Source organism: Castor canadensis, chromosome 1 (assembly GCF_047511655.1).
Source record: "Castor canadensis chromosome 1, mCasCan1.hap1v2, whole genome shotgun sequence".
Taxonomy (NCBI): domain Eukaryota; kingdom Metazoa; phylum Chordata; class Mammalia; order Rodentia; family Castoridae; genus Castor; species Castor canadensis.
The window spans coordinates 199,681,749-199,703,378 of record NC_133386.1 but is presented as its reverse complement, the minus strand read 5'-3'; the positions used below and the strand labels follow the sequence as shown (position 1 = coordinate 199,703,378).

The window sequence follows — 21,630 nt, the reverse complement described above, 5'->3', positions numbered from 1 at the left end:
GGCGCAAGGAGCCGCGGGCCCTTTAAGGCTCCTTCCTTGAAGCTGGACCAGCCCTCTGGGGCGCTGAGCTCGCTCCTCGGGGCGGAGTTGCAACGGCCGTCTAGCCAATGAGAGGGCGAAGTCACGCCTACGTCGGGGGCGTGTCTTGGGTGGCTAAGCTAGAACAGGCGTGGTGCAGCCCTCTCGTCACGGGGGTGGGGTTACGTGTAGGTGACGTGGCGGTTCTTAATCTTGGTCGGGTTTCGACGGCTCTAGCCCCCGAAGAGGAGGTGGTGACAGCCTGGGAGATTGTGGCAGTGACGGCGGCGGTAAGCGACAGAGGAGGTAGGATCCGCTCTAAGAGAGATGTCTCGCCACCGTGTCAGTTCCGGGACAGTGGCTGCGGCGGTGGGGGAGGGGAAGGGAACCAGGCCTAGGGGGCAGGTCCTGCCGGCCTAGGCTCCAGGTGAACGAATACTTCGTCGTCCAATCAGAATAGCCCTTGTTGGGAAAGACGTCGGCACTAGCTAATCACTGCTTGCGGTCTTCCAGCAGGCGGAACTTTGACGGGGGTGGGACTTCCTGTTTCAAATAAACACCTAGAGGTTTCCCCCCTCCGCCTATCGAAGTATGTCCCCGCTGCTGAGGTCCGTCACCGTTTCTGCGTGAGGGATTGAAGGAAGTCACTGGCACAGGAAGGCACGGTTAGGACCTGGGGCAGTTGCACAGGGCGGGCTGGAGACTCTGGCAACGGGACCGGGCTCTGGCTCTGTCTTGGTTTCAGGCCTCCGGCCCGCGCTTTGGCCACCAGAGCCAAGTTGGAAGAAGAGTATGAGGAGGCTTCGCGTTGGCCCGGGAGGAAGCCGGCCTCTTCCCGCTGCGGGCGCGCCCTAGGGTCTGTCAGTTGCCTTGGGCGCGAAAGTCGGCCAAGTGCAGGAAGGGCCCGAGGACTTGCTGTTGAGGGGGGCAGTTTATGTATGGGGAAGGAGGCTGCCTGGGGAATGACACTCTCCCCTCCACAACAGTCCGAGGTTATGCGACTCAATGATCCCGCGGAAACGCTACGGGTCTAAGAATACGGATCAGGGTGTCTACCTGGGTCTCTCAAAGACGCAAGTCGTGTCCCCTGCAACTGCTGGCAGCAGCAGCGACATCACCCCTCTGCCCCCCCCAGTGGTCCTGGTTCCTCCCCTTCCCGACACCATGTCCTGCCGGGATCGGACCCAGGAGTTTCTGTCTGCCTGCAAGTCGCTGCAGAGTCGTCAGGTAAGATCTGGAGTGGGAAAAGCAAGAGTGGACCCTCCTAAATCTGGACAAAGCTGAGCTCCAGCACTCCTGAGAGAAGTGATTCCTAGGGGAACCTAGTGGAGCGCTGATAGGTTGGATGGGAGCACCTAGAATCTATTAAGCCACAGGGAAGAGGTGAGCTTGCTAACTGGAGGCAAGGTCCTAAACATTTTTTGGTGAGGAATTCTCCAGAGGGTTGGATTGCTAGTCTGGAAGAAATTATTTCAGGTCCAGAGGTTTCTGTAAGGTATTTGACGTGGATAAGAAACAACTTGAAAGAGCCTTTAGCTAAGAGTCATGCACCTGGAACTCTAGGTCCACTACAAGTTTTGGGTTTTTTTGTTTTTTTGGTTGAACTAGGGTTTGAATTTAGGGCTTCACACTTGCAAAGCAGGTGCTGTACTGCTTGAGCCACATCTCCAGTCTATTTTGGTCTGGTTATTTTGGAGATGGGGTCTCTCAAACTATTTGTCCAGGCTGGCCTCAAGCTGAGATCCTTCTGATCTCAGTCTCCCAAGTACCTAGGATTACAGGTGTGAGCCACCGATGCCTGAATTTCATTCTTTATTGCTGATTAAAATTTCATTGTGTATTTCACATTTTCTTTATCCATTCATTAGTTGTAGGGTATCTGGGTTGTTTCCATAGTTATTTTTCACATAGGGTCTCACCTTTTTGTTCAGGGCTAGCCTCAGATGAAGAGCCTCCTACCTACAGCCTCCCTTGTAGCTGGAATTACAGGCATGACCCACTATGCCAGGCTTATTGATTTAGATGGAGGTCTTGCTAATTTTTTACCCCAGCTGACCTTGAATTGTTATCCTCCTGATCTCTGCCTTTGGAGTAGTTGGGATTACAGACCATTAGCCACTATGCCCAGCTGCAGTTTTTTTTTTTTTTTAATTAGACTCCCTTGTTTGTAGTCCAGATTTTCTGAACCCAAATGGGACCTAAGTAACTCTTATTTTTAAGTATTTTTACTATTTAGTTCTTTTAACAACTGACTTCTATGTGATCACCAAGAACTTATTTTCCAGTTTCCCTGATTCCAGAAATAGAATGACAATACTAGCTGTCATTTATTTAGTGCTTATGATATCAGGTAGTTGACTAAAATACACTTTTTTTTCCCAAGTACTGAGGTTTGAACTCAGGGATTACACCTTAAGCCACTCCACCCGCCCTTTTTGTGATTGGTTGTTTGGAGATGGTCTCAAAAAGTATTTGCCCCTGTTGGCTTTGAACTTCGATCCTCCTGAACAGCTAGAATTATAGGTGTAAGCCACTGGCACCAGGCTCTGAAATACTTTACACCTCTTATTTTATTTAATCTTAGCAGTAGGAGGTAGAGATTTTCTTCATGTTATAGAAGAGGAAATAAGAAATTCAAAACAATTCAAGTAACTTGCCCTAAATCCTCCACATAGTAAGCAGTTGAGTCAAGATTTGAACCTCACTCTTCTAGAGAGAGAGTTTAGTGGACATAAGAGGAGCAGTGACAGCTGGAAATCAGTTGGGGAAGAATTAAAGTTGTCACCTCTTGACATTGCTTTTCAGAATGGAATCCAGACTAATAAGCCAGCTCTGCGTGCTGCCCGACAACGTAGTGAATTTACCCTCATGGCCAAGTGAGTTGAGAGAAGCTTTGTCTAAGAGAATAGGCTTGTCTTTGGTATGAATGTTGGGATTGGTTGCTTTGGAGCTAATGTGGAAATAGTCCCTCTTCTGCCCTTTTCCACAGTGTTCTTTCCAATGTTTGTTTGCAGGCGCATTGGGAAAGACCTCAGCAATACATTTGCCAAGCTGGAGAAGCTGACAATCTGTGAGTGTTCTTGGGGTCTTTTACATGTGGGACAGTGGAACAAAGGGCTTAGGAGCCATACTTTCTGAGCTTTATCTTTTTTGTGTGGTTCTGGGGATAAACCCAGAGCCTTGTGCATGCTAGGCAAGTGCTCCACTACTGAGCTACATCCGTAATTCCCCTGAGACTTGTCATTGACTTTGCCAATGTACCTTCTCACTTGTCTCCACAGTGGCAAAGCGCAAATCTCTCTTTGATGATAAAGCGGTGGAGATTGAGGAGCTAACGTATATCATTAAACAGGTGAGCTGCTAGCTATCAGGAAAGCCAAACATTTTAATTATATTACTGCCATCATTTTCTGTTGCCATGTAGGTCTAGAGCAAGTGTCTCGACCTAGCTGCAAGCATCCTCCTCCTCCTCCATTGAGTCAGTAGACACTTACTGATTATCTGTCATGTACAAAGCACTGTACTAGGCACATGAGGCAAGATTCTCTCCTTCAAGGGCTCCTTGTCTAGAAGAGAGATTTGGCTCTACAAGCAGCCTACACTGACAATAAGTAGGAGGTGAATAGTAAAGTAAAGGTCGTGCAAAGAGATGAAGAGACAGTTTAGAGACACTGGGAAAGATTGATAGAATAAAATCTGAGCTGGATTCACAGCTTGTGTGGAGGAAGTGGAAGGACATTCCAGGAAGAGGAAACTGTTTTAGGTGGGACTTATAAAAGGGCAATTGAAGTCTTCTGCTTAGATGACACCTACTCAGGACAACCTGCCCTGATCATAGTGTTTAGTACTCCATCAAACGTTGCTTTTCTTTGTTTTTCTCTATTTCTTTTTGTATAGAATCTGTTTTATTTTTATTTTTATTAGCATATATTCATTGTACAGGGGGGATGCATTGTGACAATTCTGAATAGTCTTACATTGTATATTGTTTAGATTGACCTACTGTCTTCCCTCCCCCCCCCCTTTGCATAGAATTTGAACTTTCTAAACATTCTCTGGAATTAGCTTATCAACTTATTTATGTTAAATTTTTTTGATACTGGGTTTCATAATCAGTGCCCTCACACTTGGCTGCCTACCATTTGCCAGACCTTTTTTCTGTTGGTTATTTTTGAAGTAGGGTCTTAACTTTTTTGCCTGGGCTGGCCTCAAACTTTTATCCTCCTGATTTCTGCTTCCTGAGTAGATAGGATTACAGGTGTGAACCACTGTCACTGAGCTTGATTATTGTGTGTCTGTGTTCCTCCTCATATACATGATCCCTCCTCCCCCCACAAAAAAGAAAATACATCTGTGTAGCCCCAGATAACCTTGAATTAAAGCTCCTCCTGCCACAGCCTTCTTAGTGCTGGGATTACAGGCATCTTTTTTTCTCCAGGATTCTTTTTTTCTCCTGCTACAGTGTCTGGCACCTAACTTGGTTGATTAAATGAGTGATTGGCAGGTAACTGGAAAGGTAGCTTGGTGGCTGGTATGAAGAACATTGTGGACTTTGCTAATGAGTACAGTATTGTCCTGAATGCTGTGGGTTTGTACATAGAATCTGGACTGGAATGTAGATGGGGCAGAGTTTAGGGAAGAAACTGTTACTGTTGTTTAGTACAAAGATGATGACAGAAACCAAAGGGCAAACCCATTTAAGAGATGCTGTGCTAGTAGAAGAAAAAGTTCTATTAACTATCAGGGTGTTGTTTTCTAGCTCCTTGAGAACTAGGTCATGGAGTCAGATTTGAATTCAAGAAGATCTACCACTCAGATTGTGACCTTTTGTAAGCTCCTAACTTCTGAGCTTCAGTTCCCTTATCAGTAAGATAGGGATAACAAAAGTACCTGCCTTATAGGGTTCTCGTGAGGAGTCATTTGTTTATTTTTCAATCACTGACATTACAGAGTGAACTTTTTTAGGGCTAAGACTATCTTAAATGAGGTGATCTAGGCTGGCCTGGCTGAAAAGTGGTATTTGAGACCTGAGTGATGAGGAAAAGGAGGTCATCCAAAGGTCTAGTGGGAACACATTCCAGAATGTGGGAATGCAGTTTAGAAAGTGCAAATAACAAAAGTAAGGGTCCTGAACTGTGGGCAACCGATGAATTTGCTGAACACAAAACAGGCCACTGTGACTGTAGCACAGCAGATGAGGAGGAGATGAGGTCAGAGAAGAAGGCAGGGGCCAGAGTAAGGAAAGAGCCTATGCAGGCCACCTAAGAAGTTTTTGTTGTAAATTTAGTCGTAAGCACTAAACTCTTGGGAGATTTTATTTTATTTTATTTTATTTATTTGTTTTTGTGGTACTGCGGCATGAACTCAGGGCCGCACCATTCCACCAACCCTGTTTTTGCGAAGGGTTTTTCAAGATAGGGTCTCTTGAACTATTTGCCTAGGTCGACTTCGAATGGCAATTCTCCTGATATCTGCCTCCTGAGTAGCTAGGATTAGAGACGTGAGCCACTGGCACCCAGCTATTGGGAGATTTTAAATCAGAGGTGACATACCTTGATTTTTCGTTGAGAAGATCACTCTGGCCACTGTTTAGGGAATGGATTATAGGAAGGAAAGCTAGAAAGAGGATAGTCACTTAGGAGGCTCTTTAGTTTTTGGTAGTAATGGGGATTGAACTCAGGGCCTCACACTTGCTAGGCAGGTGCTCTGCCACTTGAGCCACTCTGCCAGCCCTGCTTTTGTGTTGGGTTTAGGATCGCTTGAATTATTTGCTGTGATCCTCCTGATCTCTGCCTCCCAAGTAGCTAGGGTTACAGGTATGAACCACCAGTGCCCAGCCCTTTGTGGGTTCTTGATAGGCTCCATGAGGAATTGAGGATAGCTTTAAGTTTTTGGTCTGAGCACCTGGTGAATGGTGATGCCATTTACTGAAATAGAAAAGAAGAGGAAGGTTATGGTTTTGAGGGAGGGGGAATTAAGAGCTGTTAGATAAGGCCTGGAGGTATGGCTCAAGTGTTTGCCTAGCAAATCCGAGGCTCTGAGTTCAAACCCCAGTCTCACCCAAAAAAAAAAAAAAAAAAAAACCCATGGCACACAGTGAACAGACACAAAGCAGTATGGTTTTTTGTTTGTTTGTTTTGTGTTTTTGCAGTACTGGTGCTTGAACTCAGGGCCTACACTCTGAGCCACTCCACCAGCCCTTTTTTATGATGGGTTTTGTTGAGATAGGGTCTTGTGAACTATTTGCCTGAGCTGACTTCAAACCTCTATCCTCCTGATTTCTGCCTCCTAAGTAGCGAGGATTATAGGCGTGAGGCACCAGTGCCTGGCTTTTTTTGTTTTTGTTTTTAATGTTGGGGATCAAACCCAGAATTTTATGCATGCTAAATATGTGTCTGCCATGCTGCAGGCCTCTTTTTATGTCTGACACAGCACTGAGTATAGAGTAAGTATCAGGAGATGATAGCTGTGTGAGAGCGTACACGTGTTTAAGGAAATAATGAGTGTGTAATTTAGAGGCTTCTAACTTGGGTGCCTATGTGGGAAGTGGGACGTGTTTCTAAGCTAGAACCTAGAGGAGGAGCTTTTGTGGGGAAAAAATGCTTGGAATGCAGTTTGGAACACCTGACTGTGAGGAGGTGGCAGCAGCTCCAGAAGGATAAATCAGTCACCAGTGGAAATGAGTCTGGGAGTTTTAAGAGAAAGAGAAAGGTTGGGATACTAAATAGAGAGCCTGTCAACATTCCTTAAATTATTTTTATATTCAAGGGTTTTTTTTTTTTTTTTTGTGCCCTGGGACTGGAGTTTGAACTCAGGTCCTCATGCTTCTAGGCAGGTGCTCTACCATTTAAGCCACTCTACTAGCCCATTTCTTTTTGTTGGGTAGGTTTTCTTTTGGTGGGAGTGGGGTTTGAACTCAGGGCTTTGTGCTTGCAAAGCAGGTGCTCTACCACTTGAGCCATACCTCAAGCCCTGTGTTGGGTATTTTTGAGATAGGTTCTCATTTTTTGCCCCAGCTAACCTCGAACCAAGATCCTCCTGATCTCAGCCTCCCAAGTAGTTAGGATTACAGGTGTGAGCCACCTGTGCCCAGCTCACCCTCACAATTCTTGATGCCTTCTTCCTCTCTCGTCTCTTCCTGTCTCCAGGTAATACTGAGAAAAGGATTTTGTGTCACCCCCAGGCCACCTCCTTCATCTCTTTTCTCATTTGTCCCTTGGAAAACTCAGTTGGGGAGCAGATGATGTATTGGTCTAATGTAGAAAGCCCGACTGTGCTACTAACTCACTAAATAACCTTGAATAAGTCACAGCTTTTTACTATTTTTTTGTTTGTTTGTTTGTTTTGTGGTACTGGGACTTGAACTCAGGGCCTCCACCTTGAGCCACTCCACCAGCCCTATTTTTATGAAGGGTTTTTTGAGATTGGGTCTCACAAACTATTTGCCCAGGCTGGTTTTGAATTGCAGTCCTCTTGATCTCTGCCCTCTGAGTAGCTAGGATTATAGGTGTGAGCCACAGGCACTGGGCTTTACTCTTGCCATAATATTAGGAATTTTGTGTATAAAATCATATTGATGCCTCTAGGAAACCATGGCGCCTTTGACTTGTTTCTTCTCCTGAGTATTGTTCAGTGCTTTGTTGGTCAGCATCCTCTGGGTCTAAGATTTTTGAGTTTTGAAAGGGTTCTGTGGCCTCACAGGGTGGGTGGAGCCAGGGTAGAAAGGCAGAAGGGTAACAGTCATTCATGTACAAATGGTTCAGGCCCCACTTTGCCTTTTCTGGATCTTTGCAGGAACTGAACCAGAGCAAATACCAGAGCTTGGAAAATTGTAGTAGGTCCTCCTGATTTGTCTGGAACACTCATACCTGCTAGTAGCTTTCATCCTGCCCTCCCTGCCAAAGATGGCCATTGATAGAGACACTGGTTAATACTCGCTTTTTTTTTTTTCCCTGTGGGCTCTTTTACCAGGATATTAACAGCCTCAACAAACAAATCGCTCAGCTTCAAGATTTTGTGAGGGCCAAGGGCAGCCAGAGTGGCCGGCATCTGCAGACCCATTCCAACACCATTGTGGTCTCTTTGCAGGTGGGACGTTGGGGGAGGAAAGTGTCATCTTTTATTTTATGTACTTAATGTATTTATTTTTTTCTCCTGTCGCCCTGGGCTTCTCTGTGTTCTTAAACTGACTCAAGTAGTCCATGCTCTAAGCCAGGGGCTTATTTTATTCTTAATTCAATTAATTTATTTTTTGAGACAGGGTCTCACTATTATATTATAGCCCAGGGTGCTGGCCTGGAACTTGTAATCTTCCTGCCTCAGCTTTCCGAGTGTTGAGATTTGGGGATTTTTTTTTTTTTTTTTTTTTTTGAGATAGAGTCTCCCTATGTTGCCCAGGCTCTATTCTCCTGATAAGACAGAAGTACTGAGATCATAGGCATGTGCCCAGTTCAGTGTCATCTTCTTTAACTGACTCTCTTTCCTTCCTTTTTAGTCAAAACTGGCTTCCATGTCCAACGACTTCAAATCAGTTTTAGAAGTGAGGACAGAGGTGAGAGGAATCTGTGTAGGTGAAATAGGATTTGGGGGGAAAGGCCCAAGAAGAAAGGGGAAAGGAACAAGTTTTACAGGGTCATGGGAAATAAGAGGGCTCTCTTTAACATGTCTGCTTTCCAGAGGCCTCAGGACCTTTGCATTTCTTCCCCAACCCCAGAACCTGAAGCAGCAGAGGAGTCGGAGGGAGCAGTTTTCCCGTGCACCTGTGTCAGCCCTGCCCCTTGCCCCCAACCACCTGGGTAAGTCACAGGCAATATGGGAAGTCCCAGGGTAGGGGCAGGAAGGGGGGGAACACTGAAGCTCATTTCTGTAGTTCTGATGGCATCCTCTAAAGACAGGTGTGGAATAAGAGAATAAATGGACCACGAAGTTGCTAGGCATTATCTCTCAGAGGTTGATCCTAGTAATGGGGATTTGTGTTCTATTCTTAGTCTCCCACATTCACTCTGTCAGAGGAGAATTTAGTTATATTCAGAAAAATGACAATATTTAATTTTTTGTGCACTTATTCACATTCTCTCATTTAATTTTCACAACCACCCTTTAAGAAAGCAGCTATTGGCTGGGTCCAGTGGCTTATGCATGTAGTCCTAACAACTCAGGAGGCAGAGATCAGGAGGATCAAGGTTTGAAGCCAACTCAGGCAAATAGTTCCAAGAGACCCTGTCTCGAAAAAAATTCTTCACAAAAAAAGGGCTGGTGCAGTGGCTCAAGGTGTAGGCCCTGAGTTCAACCCCCAGTACTGGAAAAAAAGAAAAGAAAGCAAATGTTATTATCCCTACTTTACAGGTGAGGAAACTGAGGCTCAGAGAGGTTAAATGACCTGTCCAGGGTCACAAGGCTAGTAAGTGTCAGAGCTGGGATTCAAATCCAGAGCGTTTGGGCTTTGAAACTGCTTTTAACCATTTTAGATGTGCCATGTCCTCTTTCCTCTCTAGGGGGTGGTCCTGCAGTTTTGGGGGCAGAGTCCCATGCCTCCAGAGATGTGGCCATTGATATGGTGGACTCTCGGACCAGTCAGCAGCTACAGCTCATTGATGAGCAGGTACTCATGCTCAGAACTGGGGAGGATCAGCTTCCCTAATGTCTTCAGTATTCCCCCAGAGTTTTTGGAGTGTGCTATGTTGAATGGCAAACTGAGAGGGTCTTAGACTCAGGCCCTACTCTCAAGATGCTCATTGTGCACCTGTGCTTTCTCTCTCCTGAAGGATTCCTATATCCAGAGTCGGGCAGACACCATGCAAAACATTGAGTCTACAATTGTAGAGCTGGGCTCCATCTTTCAGCAATTGGCACACATGGTTAAGGAACAGGAGGAAACCATTCAGAGGTGAGATGCTTTTTCTCTCACCCCATACAAAGGAGCCTTCAGTTTCCTGTGGATTGGCATCTTGAAGTTTCCAGGGACTCAGTGCCCTTGGGAAGAATAGAGTGAATCCTACCCACCAGGCCCAGTTTACTTGCTTCTGTTCATTCAAGAAGAATTTATTGAGTACCTGTTCCATGTCAGACACCGATCCAGGTGCTGGAAACGCAGTGAGGAATAGAATAGTGAAGCCTGCATCTCAGGAAGCTCATTTTGTTGTGTATGTATGGAACTTGATAGGGCAGCTGTGGACAGCCTTCAAAAGAACTCAGCAAAGCTGGTGGAGTAGCTCAAGTGATAAAGCACCTGCCTAGCAAACATGAGGCCCTGAGTTCAAACACTGGTACCAAAACAAAAAAGGGGGGCAGATTTCAGGTCCTATACTAATAAGGGCTATACAGAGAATTAAAATAGGACTGTGTTAAGAAAGTTACTGAGAGGCTGAGGGTGTGGCTCTGTGGTAGAGTACTTGCATAGCATGTGTGAGGCCCTAGGTTCAATCCCTAGCACTCCAGGAAAAAAATGTGCCTGAGAGTTGGACGTGGTGGTATATACTTGTAGTCTCTGCTCCCTGCTACTTAGGAGGCTGAGGCAGGAAGATTGCTCAAGCCTATCTAATTCCACGCCAGTTTTGGCAATACTGTGAGATGAGATAATACCTCAATAAAATAATAATACCTCAAAAAAAAAAAAAAAAAAAAGCTGGGTGCCAGTGGCTCAATCTAGCTGATCAGAAGGATTGTGATTCAAAACCAGCCTGGGCAAATAGTTCATGAGACCCTGTCTCAAAAAAACCCCATTACAAAAAAAAGGGCTGATGGAGTGGCGAAGGTGTAGGCCCTGTGTTCAAACCCCAGTACTGCCAAAATAAATAAAATAAGGGCTGGGGATGTACCTCAGTTAGTAGAGCACTTGCCTAGCATGTGTGAGGCTATAAGTTTGATCCCCCAGCAATGCAAAAATAAATAAACTGTAATAAGAATAGAAAATAAGTAAAATACAAAGAATACAATAGGATTAAATAATAGAATAAAATGAAAAAAGCAACTGACTGAGTAGCTATATCAGATTGGGTGGCAGAGAAGGCTGCTCTAAGAAGTGCTATCTAATCAGAGAGCTGAATGACAGGAGGAATCTAACCACTTAAAGAAGAAAAAACATTCTAGGCAGTGGGGACAGCTAGAGCAAAGGCCTTAGGATGAGTCCATTCTTACTTCACTCAAGACTCAAGGACTCAAGGACAGGGCTGAGTATATGGCACAAGTGACAAGAGTGCCTGCATAGTAAGCATGAAGCCTGGAGTTCAAATTCTAGTACTAAAAAAAAAGTCAAGGACACTGTGGCTAGAAACTAGTGAATAGGGATAGAGAGATACTGGTTACTAGAGGGAGGGAGGCAGAGGCCCACCAATAAGAAGGTCTCTGTTCTCTAGTGCCACCTGCTACTGAAAGGCATTTTTCCTACTCCTCTTCTGTGTGGCACTTAGTATTTATCCAGTCAGTTATGGGAATACATACAGTCATGGATGAAAGGAATAAGATCCTTGCCCTTGTGTAACTTACAACTTAGTAGAGAGATAAATGATGAAAAAGAAACAAAATAAGTAAATGATTAAAGTTGGGTATGTCGGTGCATACACTTGGGAGGCTGAGGAAGTAGGTTCCAGAGTTTGAGGCTGGCCTAGGCTATATAGCTAGATCTTGTCTCAATGTAAATGGTTCAGTAATTTAGAAAGTGGTATGTGCTGAGGGAGTAAAGTTGATCAAAGTATATTATATGCATGTATGGAATGATCACAATGGGACCCCTTGTACAATTGATTCATGCTAATAGAAGTAAAATTACTTATTTAACAAAAAGTGATAAAGTAAAAAGTCGAGTAGGCTAAGTAGAGTAGGATAAACCAGCCAGGACTGCCAGATTAGAGGAATGAGTTGTAAATTAATTCGTTTTTCTTTAGTGTTTTTTTTTTTTTCCTTCCTTCAAGTTATAATTTTACATTGGATGGTAAGGTAGACCCTGTTAAGAAAGTAACTTGGGAGAAGGTAAGGAAGTTAGTCATGTAGATACCAGAAAAGGGAAGAACCGTACCATCTGTTTATAGTCCCAGCTACACAGGAGGCAGAATCAGGAGTCTCGAGAGTTCCCAAAGCCAGCCCAGCAAAGGTTTCAAGACCCTGTCTCAAGAACAAAATGCAAAACAAAAGGGCTAGGAACGTGACTCAAGTGGTAGAATGTTTGTCTAGCATGCTCAAGGCCCTGGGTTCAATCCCCACTACCATTAACAAAAAAAAAAAAAAATGGAGTGGGGTGGGGGATCCAGTGTAAAGACCTTAGTAAAGTGTCTGAGTTAAAGGACAGCAAAGAAGGCACTGCAGCTGGGACAAGTGATGGAGGAAGAGTAGTTTTGTAGTTAGAGAAGAAATGAGAAACTGGATCACGTAGGATCTTATTAAGACCATTGCAAGCTTTGGTTTTTACTCTGAGCAACACAGGGAGCTACTGCAGTGATTTAACAAAAGGTTATATAGAACACCGTGTTTTATTGTATTTTCTTTTATTTTTTGCTGTGCTAGGGACCAAATCTAGGGCTTCGTGCATGCTAGGCAAGTATGGTACCACTATGTTAATTCATTTTTAAAAGGATTACTCCATTTTTTGGTAACCTCATAGGGGGCTAGGACAGAAGCAGGGAGATTAGTGCAGAGGCTTTTGCAGTTATCTAGGTAAGAGGTGATGATTGCTAGGATGACTGGCAGAAGTGGAGATGTTGAAATAGTGGATGGAGTCTGAATATATATTTAAGGTTGTTTGATCACCTGAATAAAGAGTATAAGAGAAAAAGTAGATGTTTTAGATGTGAGCAGGGGAAAAGATTTGAGGCTTTCACTTACAGTAAGGCTGGCTGATAGAGGTAGAGTAATTGTAGCGGAAAATAAGTTCCAATTAGATGCATCCAAGAAGTGAAATGCAGGGCAGCTCGGGTAGTGAGGGTCCTTGGTCTGCTCTTAGATAGAAATCAAAGGTGGGGGGAGAAATGAACCAAGCCTTGTATGCACATGAATGATAAAAGAAAAATGAAAAAAAAAAATCAAATGAACCAAGCCTTGTATGCACATGAATGATAAAAGAAAAATGAAAAAAAAAAATCAAAGGTGGACTGGAGCAGCAAAGGTCAGAGAAGTTTTATTTGTAGAGGAGAGAAAGGAAAGGCTGCATGGGGTTATGCAGCGGGACCTGGAAACCAGTGGTCCACTGAGTCAGGTTGGAAGTTGGGTTTTATAGCCTTTTTTTATTGCCCAAGAGCAGAGGTATCTCTCTGGCACAAGCAGATGTTTCTTGGGGAAGAGAAGCATCTCCCTGGCACAAACATGTTTCTTGGGGAAGAGAAGCGTCTCCCTGGCTAATTGACACCTTTTGGAAATACATGGACCTCCTGCAATCCACCCTTCAGAGGTTAGACATTTAAATGGAGATGTTGAGCAGGCAGATGGGTATATGGAGTTTCAGAGACAGGTCTGGGGTAGAGATGAAAGTGTGGGCAGAAGTAGACTTTGAAACTGAGCATGCAAAGTGGAGGATCAACACTAACACCTAGGGCCTGTTTTTTTTTGGGTGGAATGGTGTGTGAAATCAGGGCTTTGTGCTTCAAGGCAAGCACTCTACTGCTTGGAGCTATACCTCCAGTCCATTTTGCTCTGGTTATTTTGGAGATGAGGTCTCGGGAATTGTTTGCCTGTTCTGGCTTCGAACCTCAATCCTCCTGATCTCTGCCTCCTGAGTAGCTAGGATTACAGGCATGAACCACCGGCACCTGGCTTGCTCTGGTTATTTTGTTTTGTTTTTTTGTTTTTTCTTCTCTTGCTCTGGTTATTTTGGAGATAGCTTCTTGTGAAGTATTTGCCCAGGCTGGCTTCGAACCTACATCCTCCCAGTCTCAGCCTCCCAAGTAGCTAGGGCTACAGGTGTGAACCAGTGGTGTCTAAATATGTTACTGCATTTAAGTGAAACATTTTAGGAAGAAATACTTTGCAGGTGATACTGTGTATTGCTTCTCATTAGGTATTTTAATGTCAAATTATCCTTTCATTAATGAGAATAGGTATAGTCACCTAAGGTGGTGACAGACATAGCTTTTTTTCCTCAGTGCTAGGGATCTAGGCCAGGGTCTTGCATGTTGTAAGCAAGTGCTCTACCACTGACCTACATTGCCACCTGCTCTTTTAAAAAAAAAAGCCGTGGGCTGGGGATACAGTTCTGTGGTAGAGCACTTGTCTAGTATATGCAAGGCCCTGGGCTCAGTCTCCATTGTTGCAAAAAAAATAAACCTACATTTTCACCTTTGCAGGCAGCAAGTAATTTATGGGATACCTTGTGATAACCTGCTCCCCAAAGCCTTTTACCTAATGTTTTTAAGTCTATTTATGATGCTTGTCTGAATCAATATATCTGATTAGGGTTGTATATTTTTGAGTAAAAGAACTTCTCTCTATTAATTATTTTCTTATATTTTAGAGTAAATAGTTAATGAAGGAGTTGCCATGAGTTAGTGACAAGGAGTTTGTTTTGTTTTAATTCTTCGTCATTTTGAAACATCATTATAGACTTAAGAGTTTTATTTATTCTTTGTATTACATTCAGATTAAGTAGTCATTATTTCCAATGCTCAAATTGTTCCATCTTTCTCTGGTGGGAGCCAAGAGACTTTTGTTAGTTTTAAAGGCTGGGAGAAAATAAAAGTATCTGTATGCCAATTGGAATGATTCAACAGGGAAATAAAAATTCATGCGACAATAGAAGGAGGAAAGAGAATTCCTGAAATGTCCTTAATGTGAGAGGATGTGGGATCCAGTGCATAAGTTGAGGGCTTGGCTATAAGGAGATCTGGAAATAGGTGAGAAGGCAGCATATGTTATATGGAGGTTGGGGTGGTTTGGGGGACATTTTCTTCAGACAAATTCCAACTTCTCAGTTTGAGAAATGCACAGATGGACACATATCTGCCCACTTGCTCTTACACTTTTTTTTTTAGGCAGGGGTCCGGGCTAGGTTGATCTTTATTCCCCACAGCACCCATAGAGCACTTTTATAAAAGTCTAGGTTATTGATCATTTGAAACAGGGTGAACACCTACATTTGTATAAAGCAGGTTTCCTTGAAGCAGCCTCACACAGTTAATTGGGCAAGGTATAGAAAACACTTGGATATCCTAACCTTTATTTATTTTTTTGTGGTACTGAGGTTTGAACTCAGGGCTTTGCGCTTGCAAAGCAGGTGCTCTATCACTTGAGCAACATTTCCAGTTCATTTGCTCTGGTTATTTTGGAGCTGGAGTCTCGCTCACAAACTATGCCCAGACTGGCCTTGAGCTGCAGTCCTCCAAATCTCAGCTTTCCAAGTAGCTAGGACTATAGGCGTGAGCCACCTGCACCTGGCAAATATTCTGATTTGATAGATGTGAACAGAGTGGGCTTCCAGGAAGGTTCACTTTTTCATAAGCTCTGTAGGTAGTTTTGTTACATTCAGGTTTGGGAATCACTGGTTAAAAGGTTCTTTGCTGGGTGCCAAGGGTAATAGCACACACCAGTAGTCCCAGCTATTCAGGTGGCTGAGGAAGAAGAATTACTTGTATCTAGGAATTTGATACCAGTCTGGGACCCAGGAAACCACCTTGCCCAGCTAGACCATAAACAAAATAGTCCATGTATTTTGAATATTAGAATATTCAATTGTCACAGATTCAGAGGAAAAAATTATAAAAGACATTTGGATTTTTTTTTTTTTTTATGGTACTGGAGGATTAAACCCAGAGCCTGTGCATGTTAGGCAAGTGCTATACCACTGAGCTGTATCCCCAGTGCTAGGTTCTTTCTTCATCATGTATGTGTTTTAAATAGAATTATAACATTTTTTGCATTCTAGTCTCCCTTGACACAGTGTCATTAAGTATTTTATATTGTTAGTCTGCATTTGTTCATTGGTTCTGCAAGTGTTTGTTGCTGCTGCTATGAGCTAGTCTGCTGGATTTGGGGATAGGAAGGTGAAAGACCATTCTGGATTTTATGGAGCTCACTGTCTGGTAGGAGAGGCATCAGTTGACAATTATAATTCAGTGTGAGAAGAGCAAGAAAAGAAGGAGAGTGAGAGAACTCAGAGTAGGTACCTCTTCTAGGCCCCAGCAAGGGTCTTCCTAAAAGTGATACCACACTAAGACTTAAGCCAAAAAGGAAGAAAGGGAAAGCTGTCATGTGGTAAAAGAACAGCACAGAAATGAGAAAGAGCTTAGTAGATTCAGGAACACAGAATTAATCAGTATGACTGGGGAACTGTTGAAGGAAGAAGCTAGAGAAGCAGGGCTAGATCACAAATGACCTGTGTGCTACAGGAAAAAAAAAATAAAACACAAGAAAAAGTAGATTCATACTGGATGAGGAGAATGAGGTTTCTTTTGGGCATGCTGAGTAGCAGATGTGATGGGACAGCAAAATGGCAGAGTTTATTGGGTACATGGCCTGATGTTTAAAGTAGAGAGCTAAGCTAAACATGAGGACTTCAGAGTCAGTGGCCTCTTGGGAAGCCATGGGTGTAGACCCCCAGGGAGAAGTAAATAGAGAAAAAAAGGATATGACATTCCCATGAATAAGGGGTTTGTGGAGAAGGGAAATATCTGTCTAGAGAGGCTAAGGAGGAAGATTCAGGAAGATAAAAGAAGTAGAGAGAGGGGTATCCTGGGAAGGTGGGAGCTGGGATATAGCTCAGTGGTAGAGCATGTACTTAGCATCTGTGAGACATTGGTCCAACCTTAGCATCAAAAAAAAAAAAGCAAACAAACCAGGCACAGTGGCTCACACCTGTAATCCTATCTACTCAGGAGGATCATGGTTTTAAGCCAGCCTGGGCAAATAGTTCGTGAGACCCTAACCCATCACAGAAAAGGGATGGTGAAGTAGTTCAAGGTGTAGGTCTTGAGTTCAAACACCAGCACAGGAAAAAAAGGAAACAGACAAAAAAACAGGTTATTAGAAACTTGGGTAGGGGAATTTTAAGAAGAAAGGTTTTTTTCTTAGTGTGACTGAGAAAGTATGAGGTGAGGATGTATATGAATTGGATCCTGAGCTAGTATTAATTGGTTGAGTATAAGCAGTTTTTTGTTTGTTTGTTTTTTGGCAGTACTGGGGTTTAAACTCAGGGCCTCACACTTGCTAAGTAGGCACTCTACCTCTTTAGCCACTCTGCCAGCCCTTTTTTTGTGTTGGAGATGGGGTCTTGCTTTTTTTTTGGGGGGGGGGGGGGTGGGGAGTCCTGGGCTGGCTTCAAACCATGATCCTCCTGATCTCAGTCTCCCAAGTAGCTAGGATTACAGTCATGAGCCCCTAGTACCCAGCAGCAGTTTTAATTGAATGGCTCAGAAGCAGTGTTATAGTATGTTGAAGCATAAAAAGGAAATGAAGTAGTAGAGGAAATTTGTGGGTAGCCATATGTAAAAAAAATTAAGATTTTTAAAGAATAAAAATTTTAAAATAGGCATAGATGTTTATGTTTGCTTATTGAATGCCAATGGATCTGGGTTTGAGTACTTTATTAGCATTTATTAACCCATTATAAAGTAATGGGTTTCATTACGACTTTTTTTTTTTTTTTTGTGGTGCTGGGGTTTGAACTCGGGGCTTTGCACTTGCTAGGCAGGTGCTGTACCACTTGACCCATGCCTCCAGCCCCTTATTATCTCTCTCTCTCTCTCTCTCTCTCTCTCTCTCTCTCTCTCTCTCTCTCTCTCTCTCTCTCTCTCTCACACACACACACACACACACACACACACACACACACACACACACTTTGGAGCCACTGGGGTTTAGACTCGGGGCCTCAGGCTTTCTAGGCAGGTGTTCTTAACCATTTGAGCCACTCAGCCAACCCTTATGTGTGTGATTATTTTCCTTTTTTTTTGAGATAGGGTCTCAAAAAATAATTGTCCTGGGACTGGCTTCAAACTGTGATCCTCCTGATCTCTGCCTCTTGAGTAAGTAGATTTACAGGAGTGAGGAGTGAGCCACCGGCCCCTGGCAGACATTTTTTTAATTTAATTTTTTGATGGTGCTGGGGTTTGAACTGAGTGCCTCACACTTGATAAGCAGATACTCTACTACTTGAGCCACTCTGCCACCCTAATACATGCATATAGTATGATAATATTCACTCCTTCTATTATGTACCCTTTCTGATTCCCCCACTCTCTTTTCTCCTTCCACAACCTAAAGTCCCCTTTTATTTGTTTGTTTATTTTTTGGTGGGACTGGGTTTTGAACTCAGGGTCTCATGCTTGCAAAGCAGGCACTCTACTGCTTGAGACACACCTCCAGTTCCATTTTGCTCTGGTTATTTTGGAAATGGGGGTCTCACAAACTATTTGCTCAGGCTGATCTTGAATCACAGTCCTCCTGAACTCAGCCTCCCAAGTAGCTAGGATTACAGGTGGGAGCCACTGGCATCTGACTCCCCTTTTATTTTTATGTCCCTTTTTTCCCTTAAATTCTACATATGAAAGATAGCATACAATAGTTGTCTTTGAGAGCTATCTTTTTTACTAGCATATATTAGTGGGGGTGTTCATTATGACATTTACCTATGTGTTTGGAATGTATCTTAATTAGATTCACCCCCTCCAATAGTTATCTTTTTTTTTTTGGTAGTGTTGGGAATTGAGCACAGAGGCTTACACATGCTAGACAAGTGCTCTTCCTGAGCTACATTCCTAACCCCACAATACTTGTGAATCTGACTTATTTTTCTTAACATGATGATTTCCAGTTCCCTTATTAGTTTTCATTCATGGGTGTTTTTTGTTTTTGTTTTTGCAGTTCTGGGAATTGAACCCAGGGCCTTGTGCCTGCTAAGCAAGCACTCTGAACTATAGCCCCAGCCCCATTCTTTTTTTTTTTTTTTTTTTTTTGCTCCTCTCAGGGCCTCACACTTGCTGCTAGTCAGGTGCTCTACCACTTGAGCTACTCTACCTGCCCCATTCTTATCTTTTGTATGCCAGATTGCATTTATAAGATTCTTCCATTTTTTTGTTAGTTGCCAGTATGAAATAACAAATGCACCCACACTGAGAAACATAATTACAGTCAAAAGCTAGGAAACCTGATACTTCAGTTAGCCTCTATAACATAAAAAGGGAATACAATTCAGGCTCTTACATTTGAGACACTGAGATGTGGTCACACTTCTTATGATTGCCTCCTCAGGATCTTGGGCTTGCAGCCACTGGTTCAGCTTTTCCTTTCACTTTTCATCTGGATTTCCAGACCCCACCCAGGCTATACTCATACCTTGCAAAAGTCTCTCTTTCCAGGGACTTCTTTTGTAAAGGCCAGGGTTTGTTCCATCATTCATTGCTTAATGATGGGGATATGTTCTCAGAAGTTTGTCATTTCATGATTTCATCATTGTGCAAACATAGAGTGTACTCACATGAACTAAGATGACTAAGCTGTCAATAAGCAATATAATCTTATGGGAACACCATGATATATGCAGGCTATCATGACTGAAACATTACGTGGTACATAACAGTATTTGGTTTTTAGGAATGCGTATTCAGGTTTGCTGGGGAATGTTTTATTTTCCTCAGTAATCGTAAGAGATTGTCCTTCCTCTGAGAATTTCTCTATTCCCTGGAGAGCATATTTTCCTAATGTAAGGTTTTTCTTATTCCCTGACATCCTGTCTAAATCATTAAGTTTTTCCTTCTTTGTCAGAACCTGGATTTCCTGACTGTAATGATCTGTGAACTTTTTTATCCTTATTACAAATAATGTGCATTAGATAAAAATCAATAATGATGTGCAAAAATTATAATAACATTTTGGGGGTTCATATTGGTTAGGGACTTCATATTCATTAAAAACTGACAACAGTCTGAGAGGAAGTAGGGTTGTGTCGCTCACTTCAAAGATAAAGATAACAAGACTCGAGTTTAAGTGACTTTAAAGTCATAAACTTACAAATAGGCAGAGTTGATTTTCAAACTAGAACCAGGACATTTTAGATTACTATTCAAGAGCCTTTTCTATGCACAACGTGCACACGCATGCATACGCGCACACACACACACACACACACACACACAGAAATACACACAAATGGGATCACATTGTATATACATACTTTTTATTCCCACATACTGTGATCTTTTCATGTCAATAGATTTCAACAGCATTTTTTCTTTTTTTTTTTGGATGGACCTGCTCTCCCCTGCCCCCCGGCACTGGGGGAGCAGTCAACTCCCCTGAGTGTCAACTCAGGGCCACACGCTTGCTAGGCCAGGTTCTTACCGCTTAAGCCACTCCATCAGCCCTTTTTTTTGTAATGGGTTTTTTTGAAATGGGGACTCTCAACCTATTTTCTGGGGCTAGCTTCGAACTGCAGTCCTCTTGATTTCTGCCTCCTAAGTAGCTAGGATTATAGGCATGAGCCACACCTTCAGCCCATTTTGCTCTGGATATTTTTGGAGATGGGGTCTTATGAACTACTTCAGTTCCAGTTCACAAGCCCAGTTCCAGGGCTGGCCTTGAACCTGGATCCTCCCAATCTTAGCCTCCCAAGTAGCTAAGATCACAGATGTTAGCCACCAGTACCCACCTTCAACAGCATTCTTTTTAATCCAGTATCCTTCTGTTTCTTCTCCTAACCCTGTTCCCAGGATCGACGAGAATGTGCTTGGAGCCCAGCTGGATGTTGAAGCTGCCCATTCAGAGATCCTCAAGTACTTCCAGTCAGTCACCTCCAACCGGTGGCTCATGGTCAAAATCTTCCTTATCCTCATTGTCTTCTTCATCATCTTTGTGGTCTTCCTTGCCTGAACCCTCTTCACTCTGAGGCACTCCATGGGGGTTTAGGACCTTCCTGGGAGGGCAGGTGGCCAGTTACTGTCACTGAACCTGTGCAGGGTGCTTGGGAGAAAGGCCATTTCCCTGGAACTGCTAAGAATGGCCAGTGTCCCTGATCTCTGACCCTTGCCTCTGGTCACCCTGTCCTCCTCTTACATCCTCAGACCCATGTAAAACACACAGTTCTGGATTTGGACTCTGCCATGAAGCAGCTGGCAGGGAGCAGAGGCCAGCTGGGGGCCAGCGGGGGAGTTGTCACCACCTGATTTTTATAAGTCCTGGCCAACCTCTTCTAAAGGAAACTTTGGCAGCAAGGGAAGATGATAACCCTGTCTGCCTTCCTGAGCGTGAAGAGAGGAAGCAAAACTGTCCCAGGGACCAACTTTCCCATCTGGGTTAGAACTTGACTTCCTTCTTCCTTTCTTCACCATATGAGGCAGGAGGCTCTGAGCCCTTATCTGTCTGTACAACCCCTGACTTTGGCTGCTGGTGACTTTCAATTTGCCAAATGTGCTGCAGCCCATTTCCTCCCAATTACAGCAAGACTGTCAGCCTCACTAGCCATGTTGTCATTTCTGGGTGGGAGTGTCGAAGGGCTTCAGCAGCAAGTGGAGTGAACCACTGCCAGTATTGGAACTGAAAGGGTTGGGTTAGAGGCTCTCAGGGGCCCTACTGCTGAACCAGGCAGCTTTTGGGATCTGTACCCACAGTTAATCCTCCAAGCAGGGGATAACTAAGTGCAGCAGCACATCATTAGCACCAAAGATTCCTTCCAAAAAGGGAATCTGTTCACAGAGTGGG

The 21,630-nt window shown here is 43.6% G+C and overlaps 1 protein-coding gene across 4 annotated transcripts; it reads left to right on the top strand.

Annotated features, from left to right (window-relative positions):
• Positions 1-164: 164 nt before the first annotated feature.
• Stx5 (syntaxin 5) lies at positions 165-21,386 on the top strand. 4 transcript variants are annotated; one of them, XM_020175431.2, is made up of 11 exons: positions 165-324; positions 1,005-1,245; positions 2,824-2,894; positions 3,033-3,088; positions 3,300-3,370; positions 7,990-8,106; positions 8,513-8,569; positions 8,732-8,813; positions 9,513-9,619; positions 9,783-9,904; positions 20,643-21,386. In XM_020175431.2, exons 2-11 carry the CDS (start codon positions 1,024-1,026, stop codon positions 20,800-20,802), a joined length of 1,065 nt encoding a protein of 354 aa, XP_020031020.1. In that variant the 5' UTR covers positions 165-324; positions 1,005-1,023; the 3' UTR covers positions 20,803-21,386. The 4 variants fall into 4 exon arrangements, with proteins under 4 accessions (XP_020031020.1, XP_020031021.1, XP_020031022.1 ...); XM_020175432.2 differs by having other exon boundaries at positions 168-308; XM_020175433.2 differs by lacking the exon at positions 165-324 and adding an exon at positions 389-683.
• The last annotated feature ends 244 nt before the right edge of the window (positions 21,387-21,630 follow it).

Excerpts from the sequence above, each read along its gene's own strand:
- Stx5 (XM_020175431.2), top strand. The coding sequence starts at position 1,024 with ATGATCCCGCGGAAACGCTACGGGTCTAAGAATACGGATCAGGGTGTC. Across the intron at positions 3,371-7,989 it reads TAACGTATATCATTAAACAG|GATATTAACAGCCTCAACAA; the intron begins GTGAGCTGCTAG and ends CTCTTTTACCAG. Across the intron at positions 8,814-9,512 it reads CCTTGCCCCCAACCACCTGG|GGGGTGGTCCTGCAGTTTTG; the intron begins GTAAGTCACAGG and ends TTTCCTCTCTAG.